We start from the raw sequence: 20,720 nt of genomic DNA on the forward strand, positions 1-20,720 counted from the left end.
CTCAAGGTATTGCTTTGTCTTTTGGATTTTATTAGAGCTATATCCACCTGTCTACCACTAAACTCTCTTCTTCATTAACAATTTCATCAAAGACTTTGCAAGTGATCCAACAGACATTTTAAAGAGTTTTTTCATTGTTTCCAAAGAAGAGTTTACATCTGGGATGAAATGGTTGCTACTGCCAGTGTGTGTTGGGAGGGGATGACAGATGCATTCTCTGCTTCCTAGCACTGCTAGAAAGGAAACTTCATCAATATTTAGGAATGGGTGAGGTATTAATAGTCATGGAAATCATGCACACACCTGGAGAATATAAAAAGCACAGCTAAAATAATTGTCATCTTAGAACACTGAGGTGATGAAAAGCAGTAGTAAGCAAAAAAAGAAAGGATGGAAAACCATTTGATGACTTTTAAGAGTTTCATTTACAATGAAAATATTTATAAAAATCATGTGGTGTCAATAGGTGGGCTGTAAGGATGTTTTGGAAGATCAAGCTCATCCTTTGAAGGCAGCTAATCAAATACCTTGCAAAAAGAAATATTCACACAGTCAGAGTAACTTAGAGAAAGGAGTTTAATTACAGGATATTTACTAAATATCAGATCAAATGGACAAAAAAATATGCAGTCCGTGAAGTACTCTTGCATGCTATTTTTATCCCTTTGAACACTGAAAACAAGGTTCTAAAACATAGTTACTGCAGATCCTGCTCTGTTGACAAGGGATGACTTAAGATACATCATGTTTCTCTGCTTCTGAAAAGACTTCCATGTAATGAAAGCAAGATGGAGGACTCAGAAGTTTCTGTTAATTTAGGCCAAGTTCTGTGATTCCTCATTGAAATGTGGATTTTAATCTTTCAACCCTCTCCTGGAATTGCTTATGTTGGATTCAAGCTCTGTGAGTTAAAAAAATGGAAGCAGTGAAATAGTTTAAAAAATAAACTTTCTCTTGAATTAGCTGATGAAATAAAAAACCCACAGTAACTGTATAACTGTAAAAAAACCCCAAAATTTATTATTCCATCTTGCAACTTAAGAAAATTATCTAAGATTTTTTTTTTAATTGGAAGAGTACTGTAAAATGTACTACATGATTTTTAAAGAACCAGGGCAAAAATAGACAAATATGAAACAGTAAAGATTTGTAAATACATTAGCATTGCTGTTATTTTAAATTTACTTGATATACATCTCTTTTTTTTTTTATCCCAGGGCCTCCAACATGCCTAAAGAGTAACACCGATTTATAGTCACTTGCAGATTAGAGGACAAGAACAGACAGGAGCAAAACCTCCTGCACAGCAGTGACACCATGATATCTCCTGTAAACCTGCTGTAAAAATGTCAGCCTATTTTTAATATGACCAGTCAGAACCTTAATCTGGAAGTTATTTTGCATTATGAGAGTTTTACCTCAGCATTCTGGCAATGTTATTGTTGTCAGTGAGGACACAGTACTGCTCTCAGGCCGTAACATCGGGCAAGTGATGTCTGAGACTGTATCCCACAGGGCTCTGTCTCCTACATTCTAATATTGAAATTATGTTAGGTTAAAGACCAAGCAATGACCTCTGAGCAGTTTTAAAAATCCAAGAAGTTTATAGTTGTATTTGATTTGGTATTTCCTCTGCCCCAACCCCATTACATATAGACGGTCCCCAAGTGCAGTTTTGGTTTTGACAGCAAATTTCAACTATAGTGCTTGCCTGCCTCTTGTCTCCACACGGTGAGATCACAAGAGATTATACCAGAAAACCTTGTATCCACTGTATCATTAAACTTCAATTTTTGTTGTTTTCTCAAACAAAAATGGTGATATTTTCAAGTGTGAAGTTTAAGGTAATTAAGCAATGGGGATCCTTAATGAAAGGAGCTGACTGCAGAGTTCACTGGAGGACTGATACTTCAGAAGGTAGGTTGAGAAATTGGAAAAAGTGGTCAAAAAATTTTTTTCCCATGATTTACAGGAAAAGACTTTTATCCTAACAAATGGATTCTGAATGTGTTACTGGACAGTCTGTGATAGATCAATCTCTTGGGAAAGAAACATTTGAGCAACTGCTTATTTTCTTGATCAGCACTGGTGCTGATGGCCTATGGTAAAAGTGTATTTGTAAAAGGGTCACAGATAGTACCTGTACCTGTCAGGTCTAACACCACCAGCAAGTCACAGACAGTCAATTCAGTGATTTGTTTTACAGCAGTACTGCACTTTTAAGGTGAACTCCTGACTGTGTTAATTTATTTCATATTAGTTAGGCTCTGAGCACTCTTCTATTACATATAATTTAGTCTTTAGAATAAAACTCAAGACTCAAGTTCAAATCTAAATATTATTTAAATTGGCATTAGATTTTTGACTACTGCATGTGGCACATTCCGACAAGCCCTTTCAGCTTACACCTAACATAGACATATCAGTAGCAAGATCTTGAAACATGCAGAGCTCTTTCAATACCCTGACATGGTTCCCTTGCTACAAAGGGCCAAGTGCCCTGTGTACCTTTGCACTTACTGTTGATCCTCAGTCCCTAATTCATCCTTGCAACTCTCAGCTTCTCTTTCATCATTCATCAAGACTTCTGGTTCAAAATCTTCTCCAGTCTTTTGACTTCCATCTCCCTATTTTAATTTCTTCTTTTTCTTATCCTTTTTTAAGTTGTCCTTTCTCTCATTTTACATATTTTTCTATGGTGAGAGCTAAATCTTTTGTCTCCTGCTGAATTTCAAGAAGAGAAATCGGAGGTCCTGAGGTGACTGATCAGGCATCTGTGTGGTGAAAGAACCAGAAGCTGCTCAGAGCAGACCGCAGAACAATTCACCTTGGGCATAGCATTGCAGTACCCTGTATAAAGAGATTGAAGCAACTTTCAGATGGGAATGCTCTGGCAAGATGAGCTTTCAGATCCTGGGATAACTGCAAGGGAGACTCCAAAGGCATATGGACCTTCCAGAGCTGATCCAGGGCCCTTGTCCCTGGGATCTTCAGATAAATCCAATAAGGACATGCTGAGAGACCACTTTATTGATTTTCCCTACTACATCCAGGTAAAGATATTGATTTTTTTTATGCATATCTCTCAGGGAAGAGTGGCTTCTGGTGATGTTAAAGCACTGGGTGCAGTGGTGTGAAAAAGTGACACCTATCTCTGGTTTGATAGCATGGGTTGATATGCTTTTTGAAATCAATTCCTTTAGGACCTTGAGCTGTGACAGAAATCTTCCTGTAGCAGCTCCCTGTTCAACTTTCACTGTGTGGGATACCCAGTTCTAGTGCCCAAGGGAGCCAGATGCGGAGAACACCAAGTTGACAGTTCTCTATTTCTTATGGTCCTAGTCGAGATACTGTTTGGTGCTCTAATGGAAAAAGGCATGAGAACACCTTGGATTCTTGCATATTTTTGTGTGGAGAAGGAATAGTTCCTGGAACGGTAGAGGTCCAGCTGTGAGGACACTCTGGAGTAAGGTGACCGATGGCACATTATTAGGCTGGAACAACACTGCCACTCCCTGAGTAGTGTTTCAAACAAAAGCTGAAGGCTGTATGATGAAAATGAGAGCATTTAATCTCTCCTTTGTCCTGTCACTTCTTCCTTAAGAAAACAGCTGCAGGCTCTCATCCCTATCCCACCCACCCTAGCAGCATAAAGCAGTCAGAGGTGTCAACTTTTCAGCAATCAAGAGCTACGGAGCTGGTGGCAAAGCCTTAGAAGGGAGGAAAAAACCCTACTCTTCAGATTCTGGAAGAAGAAATCAAACCCACCAGCTCTGACACAGGAAAGGTGATGCTGTCCTAAAGATCATATTATATCTCAGCAGCCTGCACTCAATTTCGTAAGCTGAGAGGTTCTTTGTGTGGTAGACCACAAGAAAAGCCACTTCAGTATTAGAAAAAAAACACTTTGCAGCTATATTTCCTCAACGTTTTCCACTAGGATAAGTGTATATTCATTCCAGATGATCTCCCTGCAGGATTAAGTCTAATGTTTCCCTCTGTGATGTCTTGTAGTACACATTGTTATGCAGACATCTCACTCATTAGTGTCCCTTGGAAGCAGTGTGAAGAACGCTGATCTGTATAAATTCTTGGTACCAAGTTTCTGTCCCTTGAAGCACTCCTATTGCACAGAACCACCACTGCAGACAGCAGCATTCAGATCTAATGCAGTTTGAGCACCCAGAACAAGGAACAAATCACCTGTTGCTGATGATTGTACAGCAGCAGGAGCTCTTGCTGTGGATGTCAAACAATGGTTCTGAAGCATGTAAATCCATCTTCCCTGTTCTTCAGTGCTGAAAGAGTATTGAGGGGGAAAAAGTAGTTTTCGTTTGGTTTTTTGGTTGTCTTTTTTGGGGGAGGGGTTGTTTGGTTGGTTGATTGGTTTGTTTTGTTTTTAATTGTAGGACTTGAATTCCGAAGTGTTATATGCTATCCTTTGTCAAGGGTTAGTTAAACTGTAAGCAGCAAGGGAGTATTCTCATACCCTGTAGTCGCACTCCCATAATACTGGGTGTCAGACGGAGCACACATTTGTTTAACAACCCAGTTCCAGGCAAGTGAGCTGGGGTGGGTGGGGCTGGAATGCCAATACTTCCTGGTTTTAACTTCTCCTATGTGTGCTGCATAATTCAGTAGTTACCTGAAAAGGAGAGGCAGGACCTCAAACATTCTCACTATTTGAGGTACCATGATCTGAAAGAGGGACATGTGTGACCACAACATACAAAGGAATGCTCAGCAGTGTGAACCTTCAAGTAGCAGTTATTCAAGATGGAGGTATCTTTTTATAATAAAACAAAGCACTGCTATTTATCACTCTGCTGATAAATGACTTTTAAAAAGGATTATAAAGCCTCATGGTTCTCTAATATTTAAAATTCAACTCCTCTGCTGAATTTTTCTTTTCTGGATAAACCCTCCCCAGTATCAGAGGTCTAAAGTAATTTGCTAGTAGAAAGGTGGTTGTATAACAGCTTTTACTTGTTCTAATTTTAGCTTTCTGAAATTTGTGTCCATTTAAATCAACTTTTCCTAACAATAGTACCAATATGGCTTTTATGTTTTAGTGTTGTTAGCATGATTGTATCCATTTAATTAGTCCCCTGTTAACTGAATGACTCATACTGATCTGTTTGCATCGTTGCTGGCTGACTGCTTTTTATAAGACTAAACAGAGGCTTTTCAATTTTAAAAGGTGGTCCTAAGAACCCAGTTACACTGCTTCAATTGTCTCTTTGAACAGTCTGTGTGATTTTTAACTTATGTTTTTATTTCACAAGTTCAATACATACATCTATATTTATGTATAAACATTGAAAAAATTAAAGGGAAATAGTCTTAATACAGCTAAATTGTAAATGTAAGTTAAACACAGAAATGAATGACATGGGGCAAAAGTGCCACTGTACTTTATTAGCAGTACAGTTTGTAGTTGCCTTGAGACTTAGATGTACATTACAATTTGTATCTTAATATTCCTTCTTTAAAGGGAGAAAGAGTAGCCTGTCTCACATCTATATTTGGTGCAGAGTGCATACTCCACTGTGCTAACACACCACATCAGGAAGGAATTTCAAATGCTCCCAAGGAATTTAGCAACAAAAGTCCTGTTGGCTTTCCTTACATGCATGGGCAAGGGAGCATACTAATTTTTTGTAATAAACTGTTCTCTTTCTGCTGCTGCTGCTGTTGCTGGAGCCTGAAAAACGGACTAATGAAATCTCTTATGTCTCTTCGCCCTCCTGACGGAGTTGAATACACTGGGCCACCGTCTTCTCTGTTGACAAGCTGACTGATATGTGTGCCACCTGAGAGCTGTTAGAACAGCTTCACTTTTGCATTCATCAGAGTAGAGCTCCATAGGCATTTGTTTTGGACAACACCCAGTGAGGCAGAAATGTTGAGCTTTGCCGGGGGTGATGATGGGGTAAGTCTGTTCTCCAGCTGATTCTGAGAAAACCTAAGTGGAGAGTCTCCATAGACTTAAGAGGATATGCTTGTGTCTTCACTTGGGATCTGAGAGAGAATGAGATGTGATCACTTTGCACTTCACACCTGTGTACTGTTTTCTGTTTTGTTTAATTTCTTCACCCCATTCAACAGTTCAACTTTTCACTATTTTTATTTTGCCATCATATTTACATTTGAATAGTCATCAAGTCACTTCTAACAGTCTTTTCAGTAGCTGTCACTTTAAGGAAAAGTGTAAATTCCTCTTTATCTTATATGTAAGCCAGGTGAAGAACAGGAAGACAATTTTTTAAGTAACAGATGCTAGAAAGAATGGTCGTTGTTTATATAACATTTAGAAGCTGGAGTTCTAAATTTAAAGCTTATATGAGCTTTCTTAAAATTAGAGTTGAGGCTGAAGCAATATAACATTTGGTTGGTAAGCCCTAGTTAAATTTGGTGGATCTTTTTCTATCATTTGATAAATAGTAAAGATTTAGGTACTATTTTGACAAGTGTTAGGTACAAATACCATACATACTTGGTGGAAATCCTGTAAGACCCAAAAAAAAAGGGATATAGGGAAGAGAATGCTTTGGGATGAAAGAGTGGGACCTGAAAAATTAATGACCAGTGGACTGAAATGTTTCAGTTGTCATTGCTTCCCAGGTTGATTTACTGTGTGCATTTTTTTAAATGTTGTTGTCCTTGTAAGCAAACAAATTGTGAATTTGCTGTTACCATTGCACTGAATTTGCAATATTAAGCTGTTTGCCAGTTCCTTGATCTCCGATACACTGCTGATTTTACAGTTAGAAGTGTTGTTTCATTTTTCTTTCACAAAGACATATTCAGTGTGACAGGGATAAACCAGGGAGAAACTTTTGGTATTTTCTTAGCTTTGTGTGATGATGCTTTTTGGGTAGCTTTTTCTCCTCCTGCTGTTTCTTAGTGTGATATAAAAGTGTCTTCAGGATTGGTGATGAAGGAGCAAGAGTAGAAGGGTTTTTGTTAGAGAGATGCACAAGTAAAATGGGAAGATACAAGCTGCAATTCTTCCAGATTAATTTCATTCTAAACATAGAAATATAGTGAACTATCAAACAGTACTCCAGGTAATATGGAACATGGTTTGTTTTCACAATTTTTTCTAGGGGAAAGGAGGGTGTCTTTTACCCCCTGGGCACTTTTTCACAGCTGTTTCCTAACCCTTTACTGGGACTTTTGAGCCTTCTCTTTCCATGGTGGCAAGGAGAGCGCAACCCCCTTTCAGAGCCAGCAGGGTCCTGGGCTACTTTTGCGCCACCTTTTCTTAAGCTCCTGTGCTCTTAGCTGACAGGGAAATGCTTTCTGCCTGTGCTGAAGCTGTTACTTACCTGAAGTTAATCTCATTTACCCTGGCTGGCCCTTTCCCTCCCTCTCACAGCCAGTAACCCCCCACTTTTGGGAGCAAGGATTGCTTCTTCCCCACTTGCTGCACCTGTCCTGTCTCAGCAACTTGGGCAGCAGAGACCCCTCACTGCCGGATGGGGAGCCAGTCCTGCCTGGGCGCCCTTCACCCCTGGGTGTCCAGGTTTGTGGGAGGGCAGACTTTCCTCAGTTCAGCCAGTCTCCCAGTTTCAGGGCCCTGCTGGGCTGTGGAGCAGCTCATGCTGGTCCTTGCCCTGCCTCTGGGTGTGGGAAGTTAGTTTGTGCCCAGTTTGTCCTGAGTCTCTGGCCCTCACTAAAAAAGGAATGTCTGCAAGGGCTGCAGTTTCCTTCTGTTTTCTGTCAGCCTTCTCTCTAGGGCAGTTATCTGCAAGTGCTTCTTTCTAACTCAGTGTTGAGAAAGAGGCAGTGTTGCAAGTTAATGTTCCCCAAAGGCCATTTACATACTTTCTGACTTCTGGGAGAAGGTGTTTCTGTTTCCCACATTTCTACCCTGACTGCTGCTGGTATAGTTTTTATCATTCTTTGTTTGGGGTGTAGGAAAACCTGGTTAGAATTTCAACCTGTTTGATAGCCTAGAAATTTATTCAACTAGTGTAGGGTAAAGAGAAGCCTCTTCCAGGAGAAATATCTACCTCGTGCTCAACCCTCACACTTGATGTGACCTCCATGTCTGCTTTAGGAACTTGGGGGAACTTGCAAGACTTCTTGCTTTCATGCCCTCATTCCTGATGATACCTGAAAATGGTGCCTACTCAAGAAGTAGGATGGTAGGAACCAGTAAAAAGCAGCAAGCGTAGATTTAGAGAGACTGACAGGGGTTCAGGGTGGGGCTCCCAGAGTAAAGCAGTGTTTGTATATCTTTTTCCAAGCCATGTGAAACCTGTCAGTTTGAGGGATTCTTCCTTCCTCTGTCCTCCTTCCCTTTTTTGCTATGCACCCTGTTCTCCCAAATGTGAGACAAGGAAGGAAGAGAAGATCTGCTACATTTACAAAGCAGTCAAAGTGAAGGACCTTGTGTCTTTGAGGCTTCAGAGAGTGAACTTTGTCTCTCCCAGAGCCATTTTCATAGTACACCAGCTGCTCCAAAGCTCTTAACAGAAAGCAACTTGTCTCCAAGAAGGACAGGCCCTTTTCCTATGCATTGCTATCTAAACTATGATTACCACACTTCCCCTGCTACACATGAGAAAAACACCTTATGTGTTTCTCACGAGGTGGATAAAGCACAGTCCATGTTGACAATGAAGTGAATTTTATCACATTTACCTCTCAAATCCTTTTTACATACAGTTGTTTCAGCTAATACCTGACACTCCAGAAACTGGATCTTTTTCTCTGTTTTCCTGAGATTGTTTCCTTTGTTCAGTTTCATTGTTTCCTATGGACAGCTGGTGAACTCATTTCTTCTTGTCATTCTTACTCTCCTCTTTCACACAGCAGTAGCAAAGGGAAGATATTTCTCCCTCCTGATGCAGATAGCCTGCCTGTTTCTGGGTGCTACCAGGATTGTTGGTTGGTTGTTTCAGACAGAGGAAAAGATGACAGATAGGTAAGTAAACAAGACTGAAAAAGGCATGCTTGTTAAATTTTGTTTCCCTAGGCACAGCTGAAACGTCTCATCATGCAGCACCAAAATTCTCAGCTTTTTCTCCCACAGTTGGGCTCTAAGATCTGTTTTGATACCTTGATACCTTTTCTCTGCCTGCTACTATGATGTTTCCCCATCCCTATCTTGTATGCTTAGCATATGCCAAATAAATACAATAACCATGCATTTGTTATCAGATCTTCTGAATCACTTGGCTCAGTTGCTGCCAAACTTGCTTACAGTCAACTTCTTGAGTGTGGCATTTTTCCCTTATTTCCAGATGTCAGCACTATGAAAAATGATACCTCATTTACTTGAGTGAAAAGCAGCTCTTGTGTCTAGCTATCCTAATGAGATGATGGATTGGCCCAACTTGTGCCATGAAAAAGTGCACTTAGAATGTGCTTCTGAGAGAATCAAGACTTAAGGACATAGTACCAAAATTGGTTTCTAACTTCTTTTGTAAGCGTAACAAGAAGTCTGGCTGGTTTTTCCTAATTGGTTTTTCCAACAGCCAAGTTCTGTTTGTCCTCAGTCCTGCCTGCAGGGTGAAAAATTGAAAGTTGCTTGTCTTCTGGAATGTTTTTTTGAAAGCTCGAGTATTTAGCAGGTTTTGTACAATGGATCTGTCTTCCATTCAAACCAAAATAGGGCTCTCTTATGTTTCAATTTTGAAGTTTTCTTTAGGACTTCCATCTCCTAGTTTTTGTGTTGGGATTAAGTACCAAACATTTCATTCTGCCACACCTATTACATGAATACACACATGAGTCTCAAGAAAATCCATATAGTGTTTCACTGGCAGGGTATCTGGGCCTTTTACAGGTGTTGCAAAGAGTTTCAGAAAACTATGTGATATTTGTTCCTTTGTTGGCAATTTGAGGGTTCATGGTTCTGTTTTGGCACAAGGGATGGGTTCTGCTTTGCCAAGCCCATTTTGTTCAGCACAGACCACTGTAAAGTGCTTCTGTATATCCTGTTTGAAAGTCGTGGTTTGAAGTGGTGCTCAGATTAAGATTATAATCTGCCAACTGGAGCAGGGGAGAAATGAACAAACAAAAAAATCCCAGACACATCTGTTGAAATTCCATGAAATAACCTTAAGTTTCTTCTAGTCCAAAATATTTTAGAATTTGCTTCCAGATCTTGGCTCCATTGCAGGTGTGCATGTTCTTGTTTGCAATTAGCAAGTATAGTTTATATAAAAATGTCTCTAAATGTCACATATTTTTAAACAAATCAAACAAGCAGATGCTTAGGGGAGAGTTATGCATGTAGTTTCTTGAGTGGAACTGTGTTTCCAGAGAGACCTGCAAGCCTAAACAACAGTGTCACTTTCTCAGCTGTTCTGTGGAAGGAAACCCAGCAGCTGCTGTTTCATAGTATGGGTACTTGTGGCATGCTCTGGGTTAATGGCAATAGAATTAATATGCCAAATCAATACTGTAATCTAAACATGTCTAATAATTCCCTCCACTGAATAAAAACCTTAAGTGGAGTTTAAGCAACTATTAGAGAGGTCTTCCTTATGCTCACTTAGAATAAAATGAAGACAGTAGAAACAATTTAGGATTAAATTGAAAAGCAGGTAAATTATCTTAATCCTACACAGGAATAAAACACTGCTTAAGAATTCAGACAAAGTACTTGGTTTCCTTCTCTGGTTGTTATGGTCACTATCCCTTTAAATATTTTTGGATTAAAAATCCCCTGATTTGATTTAACATTTGATGAATGTATACATGCTCATCCTGTTTAAATACTTTGATTCAGCGGAAGAATTATATTGAGCATATATTTCAGTAACTAACAAGCAAGAAAATATTTTACGTGTAGAATGTGAAAATGGAGATGGTATAGTTTCGTGTTTTGAAACCTGATAACACTGGGTTTGTCTGTATGGAATCAATAGTGATTTTTTTTTCTACCTCTTTTAATTTGAGAACTTCTTTTCCTTTGTTTAGCTGGTGTCAGGTGGTGTCCAAGGAAGAAGCCCTTCGCACTTCAGAGGGTGACAAAAAAGAACAGACAGCTTAATGCTACCAAACTAGGGGTGTGTCAAATCTCTCTCAAGAATGATAAACTCAATGGAGTTGTCTATTTTTAACCTCCCGTTCTTTCCTTTTGGCAGACTAATCAGTGTTAGCTGAGCTGTTTCACTGAATGAATCCAAGCGACTCTGGTGCTTTCTGAAATGAACAGTGGACCTTGCAAGAGCATTTCAAGTCTGCTTTAGTGTATGAAGTCCCATTGTCAAAGACAATGTCAGATGAAGCCAGTTCAGAACAGAAACCTTCTACAACCACGGTCAGTTCAGTTGCTGTTCAGGCTGGGGATGCCAGTATTGTCATAGCTGTGCTTAAGGTAAGGCAGCAACTGCTGGTATGTCTGTTCTTGTCTTTCTGCTACTTGTTGATTAGTACTTCTTTTAAAGGTTCTGTGCAAATGAATAGTTAGCATAAAATGATAAGGCAAGGCCACTTAATCAGTCAATATCAAATAGAGCTTTCTTGGAAGTTAACACTTGTTTCTGTTCACAATTACTCCTTGTGAGTTTTCGTTTTTTTTCAAATAGAATAAACAATTTGGCCAAAATATCTAGGCTCTTGGGGGCAAGGAGTTCCTCCTACTCTGTTTAAAAGGTAAGAGATAAATGAAGAGTGCCATGAAAATGTGTTAATAAGCGTGATGATTGCAGTTGAGACTCCTTGAGTTATTTTAAACTGTACTCAGCAATAATTTTACATAAATGGTCTACCAACTCCACAAATGAAGTATTTGCTGGGAAAAAATAAGTGGTTATTTTTGAAAGCTGTAAATTCATATTCCCATGTGTTTCAGTAGAAACCCTTACGTGCGTATAGTTGTGCTTATAAGCACCTAAAGGCCTGTTTTGTGAGCTGGAGTGCACGCCTACAGCTTACACAAAATTTGGCATGGGGAGTAAAGCTGGATGCTGGTAATGAATCCCAGCTGGAATTTATTGGCAGTTTGATTTTTCATTCTCTAGGCAACCTGGGAAACACGCTAGCCTCAGCAACTAGAGTTTGTCTGTAATGCAGAATAAGGTGATAATGAGTTAGACTGTGAGGTTATTATTCAGGATGGGAGTACCTCAGCTGTGGGAATGCTTTTTCCTGTCAGTTTTCACCCTTCCTGTGAGGTGGTCCACTGCTACAGAGGAGTAATTTCATGGCAAGGAGACTCAAGTTTAGGTGAAGTAATTTATTTTTCCCCTCTGTGCTGTAGAACCATGCTGGCTTCCAGTGACAGCACTGCTTTGGTTCTTATCACCATCCTTTGGTTCCTGTTCTAAAGGCTGTTAAGTGTCACTGCTTCTACTTCTGCAATCTCTTGATATATATATATCCAGTATAGATGTACTTTAAACCTATGTGGTAGAAATAAGATTTGGGGTGATGGTTTTTGCATCTGCTGTGATATATTTGTACCTTCCGCCCACTCCACCCACCCACCAAGTTTCCTTAACTATCTGTGTCATCTTCAGCTGAAAGGGGAGATGAGTTGGAGAAATGTTTTTGGTTCATTGTGATAATTTTACTCTTCATGGGCAAAACTAAAATCATAGCACTGATTGGGTAACACTAGAGTGTGGGATTTTGTTACCTGTTTCAAAAGAAATTAAGTTTATACTGTGTTCTGTGTGTCTTTGTCATGTGTATGGCCCCTGAGAGCTGAGAGTCTGTGTGAATAAATAAATGAAAGAAATCTTGTGTTTTCTGAAGGCTGTATTACTTATTACAGTGTGGAAAATGGGTGAAGCTTCAGCTGGCTGAATCAACACCAAATATATTAGAAATTGGCAGCAATCAGGATGAGACTAGAAAACTACTGCAAGATCATGAATTCCTCCTATCTAAGCTGAAGGTAAGATGTGATGAGACCACAAAAAATGCATCTAGTCATTGTAGTTCAGGTACAACAGCTGATGTAGGTGCCCATGCCTCCTATTCCAATGTTGTGTTTAGGTTAAATTCCTCACAGAAAAAAGGATGTTCAGCTTTTGTCAGTGTAGCAAATCTTCAATGATCCTGCTGGGTCCCGTCCAATTTAGGATATTCTATGATTTTTTTGGAAGTTAGGTCTCTGCACTGGAAAAATATGCTTCTGACAGCAGCAGTAAAGACACAGGTTTTTTTCTGCTTTATACATCGGTGTCAAGTCAAATGAAAAAAATCCTATAGCCCTTAGTAACTGCTAAATATAATGGAATATCAATTTATTTTTTTAATTCACCAATGTTGTGAAAAGTTTGATTATTTTATAACAACTGAAGTTCCTTGTAAGTCTGAAGTAGATATTCCAGGAACATTTTTATTAAATGTTGATTGATATAAGTTGCAGTAGAAATGCTACTGTAACATTAAAATAGCTCATCTTGAGCTAGGAAGATTTCAGCTAACTGTTTTGGCATTCTTGAGAGCAGATTATAAGAACAGTGGCATTTGGACACTGAGTTACATGCTTGCGTGAAAAAGCTGAATTATTTTAAATGTGTATATTTGACACTGAGAAGAGTCTGAAGGCACCTAAAAAGAGATTTTGTTTTCATGTTTTGATAGGGCAGATTCACTTTATATCTGTAGACAAATAAATCCCTCTAAAATCTGTGAAGCTCTGCACAATATTTTATCCTTTTTTTTTTTTTTGAAATTACATAAACTTTAGATCTGAAAGAGGAAACCTGATTTGAATAGGATCAAGTATTTCATTTAATACCAGTGACTATGTGCTTCCCCAATCGTTAAAAATTTCCAATGCTTGTAAGGTAATTTACTACAGTATGTAGAGAATGTAGCTAATATGGTGCATGGTGTGGATTTTGAATAACATGAAGAATAGAATTACAAAAGAAACCACACCAAACACTCCCAAACAACGAAAATCCCCCCCAAGTCCTAGAAAGAGGTGGTTCTGCTCTCTTTTTTTATGCAAGTGCCTCACCTTTATTGCCACTAGTACTACATTTGGGCATTCTTGGAACAAGCTACTGTACCTGTTTGAACAATTCAGAATTAGATGAGTTCTTACACACTGATGACAGGAAGAAGCCAATTTTTTTCCCTCCTAATTCTCAAAAATAAATTTTAAACAGTGGAAAAAGAAAACATAATAATTTCCATCTTTGAAAGAAAAGCAAATATTCAAATGCAGGTCAGAGAATTTATTATGCATAAACAGTTAAAGAATGCTTTTCATCCAAATACAGTGGGAAAAAATACTCATTTCATATTTTATACCTGCAGTCCTTGCAAAATCCATCACCGATTAATGAATATTCTATAAAAGGACTAAGTTCAGAATTGCTATTTTTCCTCTATAACACGAGAGCTGTGATAATACGGGACTGCAATGTCATTGTAATTCTTCCTGACTGTGCATTTTTCAGCTATGACCCTTTGTGATTTATAGTATGCTGTTAACAATTGTCAGTAATTATTTAGTCTTAAATCACTAAATCCATTCATCAAAAGTTTTTTCCAAGCTTGAATCTCAGTCTTTGAAGTATTGTTTAGAGTAATTTTTTCCACTTAGCATCTGATAATGAATTAAGCATTAGCTGTGTGAAGATGCATAAAGAGGGAGTAATGTTTCAGACTTCAACATTTATGGCCATAAAGATTTAGTTATTTATGAGAGGATAAAAATGAATTTAAAAGTGTGGGCAGGAGAGGGGTTGAAAAGATCGAACAAAATTACAGTTATTAGATGGTCTTTGTTTTGGTGGTGTCCAGTATATGCAATTCCACTTGATCTTTTACCCTTAGTGAGCAACATAATTTTGTAAATTTGAACAATAATTAATTATGCAATTACATGAACAATCACCCAGCTGTGGTCTTACCCTGTGCAGTTTGTAGTTCTTCCATATTGACTACAAGTTACTATTTTCATTGACAATCTTGGTCCAACTGACTCTATCAATGATAGTCTATTGCATCCTGTAACATTTATTTTTGCTCTTAATTAGACCTTGGTATTTGGAATGCATTATAAATAGTCTGAAAAAAAAAAGGTAAAACAGAAGCTATGGTCTTATGCTCAAGTAAAACTTGTTCCAGTTATGTGCCAACATCGTGATACATTACCTCGGATTTACATAACTTTTTAAAACACTTACATGCAATAATGGTAATACTAATACAGCATATGGCAAATTACAAGTGTCTTGTTAGAACAGCACATTAATAAAAATGAAGACTTCCATAAAACACATTATGAATATCCATAAAAAAGTTGTAATTCTGAATGATGATAATTGCCATATTAACTTCATTTGTTTTATGTCAGTCTGTAACTTTTCAAAGTGAGAAGATTAGAAAGTTACATTGTAGTGAGAGGAAAAAAAGTTGTTTTTGCTTGCGCGCTGTGGGGTTTTTTTCCTACTGTGCTTCCTTAAAAATAAGAGAGGACAGAATCCTTATACTTTCTAATTTTAGAGCTAGAAATATTTACAAGTAGAAAAAAGTATAATGAAGAATTTCTCCACTTGGATCCCAAGAAAATGGACAGGGTTTTGTGTATTGTGGAATTTTTCAACCACTTGAATTTGAAATACAGCAGTGAGGCAGCTTTGAACTGTTTTCCTTTTTCTCTTTTTCTATTGTGTTAAAAAAAAAGGCAAAACAAATCCTGGCAGATACCAATACTTGATACACATATACTTAATTTCATTGATTAATACAATTCAATATTAAACTTTTGTGCAGGACAGGAAAAAAATCTTGAATGAGTAATGGCTTGATTATGAAACTAGTCCTGCTTAAGGGAAGATTTAGAGGATTAATACCAAATACATCTTTGGAATCAGTAGCGATGAACTTACCAACTTTTAGAAGATAATTTATGGAATAGTTGACCCTTCTGGCACTATGCCATGTTATTCTGTAAACTCATTCTAGGTTTTGATCACCCTTTTGCTTTTCAGTTTCATCATTATTCTCATCCCACTGTATGTATTATAAGTTACAATCAAAATTTTCAGGCCAAATTCTTTTGTCAACTTAATGTTGAAGATTCCCAGGTGTAAGTAAGGACAGAATTTGGCACAGTGGGCAGTGATCAGTTTATAGTAATTCTGATGCTAGAGGAAACAGAATGTAATCCAGCTCAGTATTTCAGGGAATTGTCTTTGGCTAAGCAATATTAATAGGCCTTAAAAAAACCTAAACTACCAGTTTGACACTGAGTAAGGCAAATGGTGCTTTAAAGGGTAATTGGAATAAACTTGTTGAAAAAGAAAACAGTAATTTCTAGACAATTTTTAAACTTCTTTTAATGGTCAGAATTACTGCGATAAAAAAAAGTGTGTGTACTTCAGGGCATTAGGGAAAAACATATCCAAAATCGTGTCCTTTGATAGAATGTATTCTATCACATTCATTAGTGATTTACATTTGTTCCATTAAATTTGGAAATTAGGAACACCCTGCTACTTTAATAAAGAGCAAAATACAACTTTAGAAAAGGGGCCCATTTCAAATGTTTATGGATTAGGAAACAGATGTGTTATTGTTAATAGAGTTGAAAGAATAAATGTTGAACAGGAAAGAGTAAAGCTGAGACTAAACAGAGAACCTGTACACAGTGTTTACAACAACTAGTTAAAATTCCCTTTAGTAGTCTCAGCTAATGTGTTGTGATTCTAAACTAATATATTCTGTTTCTGTTTTGCTAAATTAGACCATGTTAGCAGTAACAATTTTGTTGAAAACATCAACTTCTGTGATTTCATGCAAATCTCTTTCCCAACATCTGCCTTATCCTTCTGTAGGTGACTTTCAGCAGGTTTATATGTTCTGAAAATGTAAATGTATGTGTATGTACATTTTGATGTCTCATTTTTCACAATTTAAAAGAAAAAAAAGTGAGATCAAGACCAGAAGTCTTGAGACAAAACTCCCAGGAGGTAAAACAATGTAGACTGCATTGTGCATACACATTTCTCTGCCTTTCTTCTGTTCTCCATAATTCAGTTGTTTCCAAGAGAGGCCCTACCTGGAGATGATGTCTTAGTGTTTGAATCTCCCAATACTAAAACTCACTGGATCATTTGAAGAAAAAAAAAGACTGGGTGTGTGTGTGCGTGGCCATGACAATGTCAAAATCCCCACTAAGGCATTCTTGGTTTGCTTCCAAAGCTCTGGTTTTTATCTGAAAGAGGCTGTGGTAGAACCACTAAAAAATAGAAGTAAATCTAACCCATAAACTTAAGTTTAAAACCATCAATGTTATTAATTTGGCTCATGAACCTGAAGATTGTTCCTAATTACTTTATTTACTTCAATTCACAGAGTATATATTGCAAAATAGTAATTTATATGCTAATAGTCAAGAAAAACAAACTAGAAAATTGCATTCTTCAAAAAGCACTAATATAATATGCTCATTTTTTGCATTGATATATTTTAAATAAGCCTTTCAATTATTTCAAGTGAAATATTTTCATAATGCTTATTTTTCAGTAAATTTGTTATGGAAGAAATTATTTGTTAATATCTTCTGAATTATTTGCAATTAATTGTTGAGGTGCCCAACAGTACAATTAGCAGCAAAGCTCAGTTGCATTTTTATCACAAAGCAGAGCTGATTTTTGCAAGAGATTCGAACAAAAATGATAGAAGGTAAACTTGAATAAATATTTCTTTCAATGTTAGTTCAGCTCAGTCATCAATTTCAGCATTTGCATAAGCAAAATTCCTACCAAAATAGTATTTGTCTCAAAGCAGCTTTATGACTATTTTCTACGCCTCAAGTTAATAATTGTGTTGTATAATTTCTATAAACAAAGATTAATTTTAGCAGCATCTCAGTGAGGAGGGTAGTTTACACCCTGGAAATTCAGAATTATGAAATCAGTGTACAACAATCAGGAAAGGCAAAAGATAGTTTCCCCCTATAATTCCTTGCTCTTTTAATGGAAGGTAAAGTACCCAAATAATGGACTGTGAACAAATTAATACCAAATTGTATTAATATTAATTATAATATTAATTAAAATTATTGTACTACAGCTTGCATAAAAATGTTTTTTAGACCTTCAGTTACTTGTGCTCTGTCTTTGCTGCAATATCAGACCCAAATGTACCCTGAGAATGAGTGCTAGGAGAGTTGTGTGAGTGCACAACAGCTGCATTGCCAGGCAGTGAGTATGAATGACACAGACCTGGGGGTGTTAGCATTTGAAGTGTCTTTTAAATATGTTGAAGTGACAGAATATTAGGATAAAAGCATGTCTAGTTTTATTTCAAAATATAAAGTAGTCAGCTCTTTAAAAAAACAGTCTTTGCAAAAAAATTCCAAGTGGAGCTACCTCAGATGTCACCTGTTCTTCCCCAGTGTATTCAGTACAGCTGTGAAAGTGATCTGATCATTTTGGTGAAACTAACCTCCTAGTGACAAGCAGTTTGTGTGTAAAGTTCTGAAAGTATTTTACCTCTTTTTTTAACATGTCAATATTGTCATGACAACTACTTCTTTTCATAGTTTAATATTAAGATGTTGAGTTACTGAAGAGACTATCCATATTACATGCTCATTTAATTCCTGTTATATTAGCTACAGAGCTGGTCTAGAATGTTGAGAAAATATCATACTGGATAATTAATGAATGCCACTGCATATACAGAGTTGTTGTGCATGTAAAAATTTTATACCTCATCAAGAAAGAAACATCATAAAAGCTTCCCTTACTGCTTTACCTCATCAACTTTTTATCAAGTAGTATAAAAATGACTGGTTTAGAAGTAGCATTTATTTTTTAGATATATTGGTAGTGTTCAATAATGACTCTCTCAAACTTTTCTCTGTCCTTTCATGCCAATGCTATTCATGGAAAAAATAAAATTAAATACTCATTACTGCACTCAAAATTCTCTGGAGGAAAATATACATGTTTCATGATACTTAGGAAATGATACCTCTATATATACACCTTTAACTTATGGACAGAGGCCATCAAGTAATTGCTTCTTTGTTATATTAATATTATTAAGCAGCAGCTGTGGTTATCTTATCTTGTAGTTGCCACCATTGGTATTTTATGTTTTTATTTTTTAGCTTATGGCATTCACTTTTTCCCATGAATTCAAGCTTACCTGCTAAAAGAAAATGCTTGGCATAATGAAGTTTGAAAATAATTTTACATTAAAAATATGGGTAAAGCATTTTCAGCTGTATCTAGTAAGCATTCTGAAGTATGCTTCATCCTACCCTGCATTCACAGGGTGATGAACTCACATCCTTGTGTATTTCATTCATTCATCTTATTTCTTTTATTCTACACTTTGGCCTTAAAGCTTCTACAAGATTTTCATAAGATCTTTTTTCTAGGTGACAGAAAACAAGGCAAACTTCCTTTAGATCTCTTAACCAGGATTCGTCCAGCAGAGGTATACATAGCAGTACTTGGAGTCCAGCCTTTTTTGGAGGTTGAAAAAGAACCAAGGCTTTGTTAGCTCTGAAGACATGGTGGATATATTTAGGAAAATCCAATATTACATAGACAACATAATTTTTATAGCTTTGTGGATATAAATATTATTGAGAGATAATGATTTAAACCAATATAAGAAATGCCAAGAAAGAGTTGAAAGAACTATGTTAAAGATTGCAGTGAAAAAAGCATTTTCATTTATAACTTTCATGAGTTCGGCTCATTTACTTACCATTATCATTGTTTTGATGAAGCTGGGTTTTAAATTTTGTTAGTTGTACAGCCATATAATCTCTGTGGTTTAAAAATTATCATCAGTCAATGCTGTTCTTTTTTATTTCTGATAATAATGATTCTGTAAATTTGTAAAGGGAACAAAACACAGAATTATTTTCTTAACAATAGGCCATTATTATTTGGTTGCCAGCTTGAGCAATGCAGCAAGCTTAAATTGAAACACTGCATGTTAGGTGTTTTTTTTTTTTTGAGAATACGTGCGTATGTTTAAGCCACTCTTGACTGGATTGCATTGTACTCCTCAGAGACTTCTGAGTAAATTACCTTACAAGCTTCTGAAGCTTGTAATGTCCAGTAATGTAAGATGATGGCATATGAAAGAAGATTCACAGTATCTGCATTGCTACCACTTCCAGGAAGATAGATCTGTGTTTACACAGATGTAAACTCATTGGAATCCAAATGTTAGAAATAAAATGCTAAATTCTCTTAAGTCTTGTTTTTAAATGAATTTTATAAAAATATTGCCTCAGTTGCAGGTGAAATGCAGAGGCTTGCTATGAAAAATGCAGGAATAATTTACACTCCTTTTACTAGGAACTGGAAATAAAGCAGGAGTAGGCAGCCTAGTAGGCTAGTTTATCAGACCCACTGAAAAAGTATCCTGACACCAGTATCAGCACAGTGTTTTTGATTTTGTTTACAGATTTCTTATGTTTTGCCTTTTTTTTTTTCTTCTCAGGCTTTGGAAGAGCAGGTATGGGGTCTGCTGCATGAAGCAGACAAGGTTGCAGAAGAGAACAAAGAAAAGAGTCAGATTTATGATGCTATGGCAGAGACCCTTGGGGATTCATGGGATGCCCTCATCATTATGTTAGAGAAGCGACAGGCACTTCTGGAACTTACTACAGTGTTCTTTGAAAATGCTCTAGAGGTTTGTATCTAAATCAAATGACTGTTTATTTGAAGCCTCTGCCCAATGTAATTTTACTCTGTTATGTATTGTTCATTGTATTCCTAAAGGTTGAAGCAATTAAGAAAATATAAATTTCC

The 20,720-nt window shown here is 37.0% G+C and overlaps 1 protein-coding gene across 1 annotated transcript in view; it reads left to right on the plus strand.

Annotated features, from left to right (window-relative positions):
* Positions 1 to 5,759: 5,759 nt before the first annotated feature.
* CCDC141 (coiled-coil domain containing 141) overlaps positions 5,760 to 20,720 on the plus strand; it is a 79,099-nt gene continuing 64,138 nt past the window's right edge. Inside the window, exons 1-5 of the mRNA XM_027678449.1 lie at positions 5,760 to 5,932; positions 8,824 to 8,935; positions 11,106 to 11,338; positions 12,740 to 12,862; positions 20,410 to 20,601. Coding sequence (XP_027534250.1) covers positions 11,237 to 11,338; positions 12,740 to 12,862; positions 20,410 to 20,601 — 417 coding nt within the window. The 5' untranslated portion in view covers positions 5,760 to 5,932; positions 8,824 to 8,935; positions 11,106 to 11,236. The remainder of the gene's footprint in view (positions 5,933 to 8,823; positions 8,936 to 11,105; positions 11,339 to 12,739; positions 12,863 to 20,409; positions 20,602 to 20,720) is intronic.

Source organism: Neopelma chrysocephalum, unplaced genomic scaffold (assembly GCF_003984885.1).
Source record: "Neopelma chrysocephalum unplaced genomic scaffold, ASM398488v2 Primary Assembly neopelma1_44, whole genome shotgun sequence".
Taxonomy (NCBI): domain Eukaryota; kingdom Metazoa; phylum Chordata; class Aves; order Passeriformes; family Pipridae; genus Neopelma; species Neopelma chrysocephalum.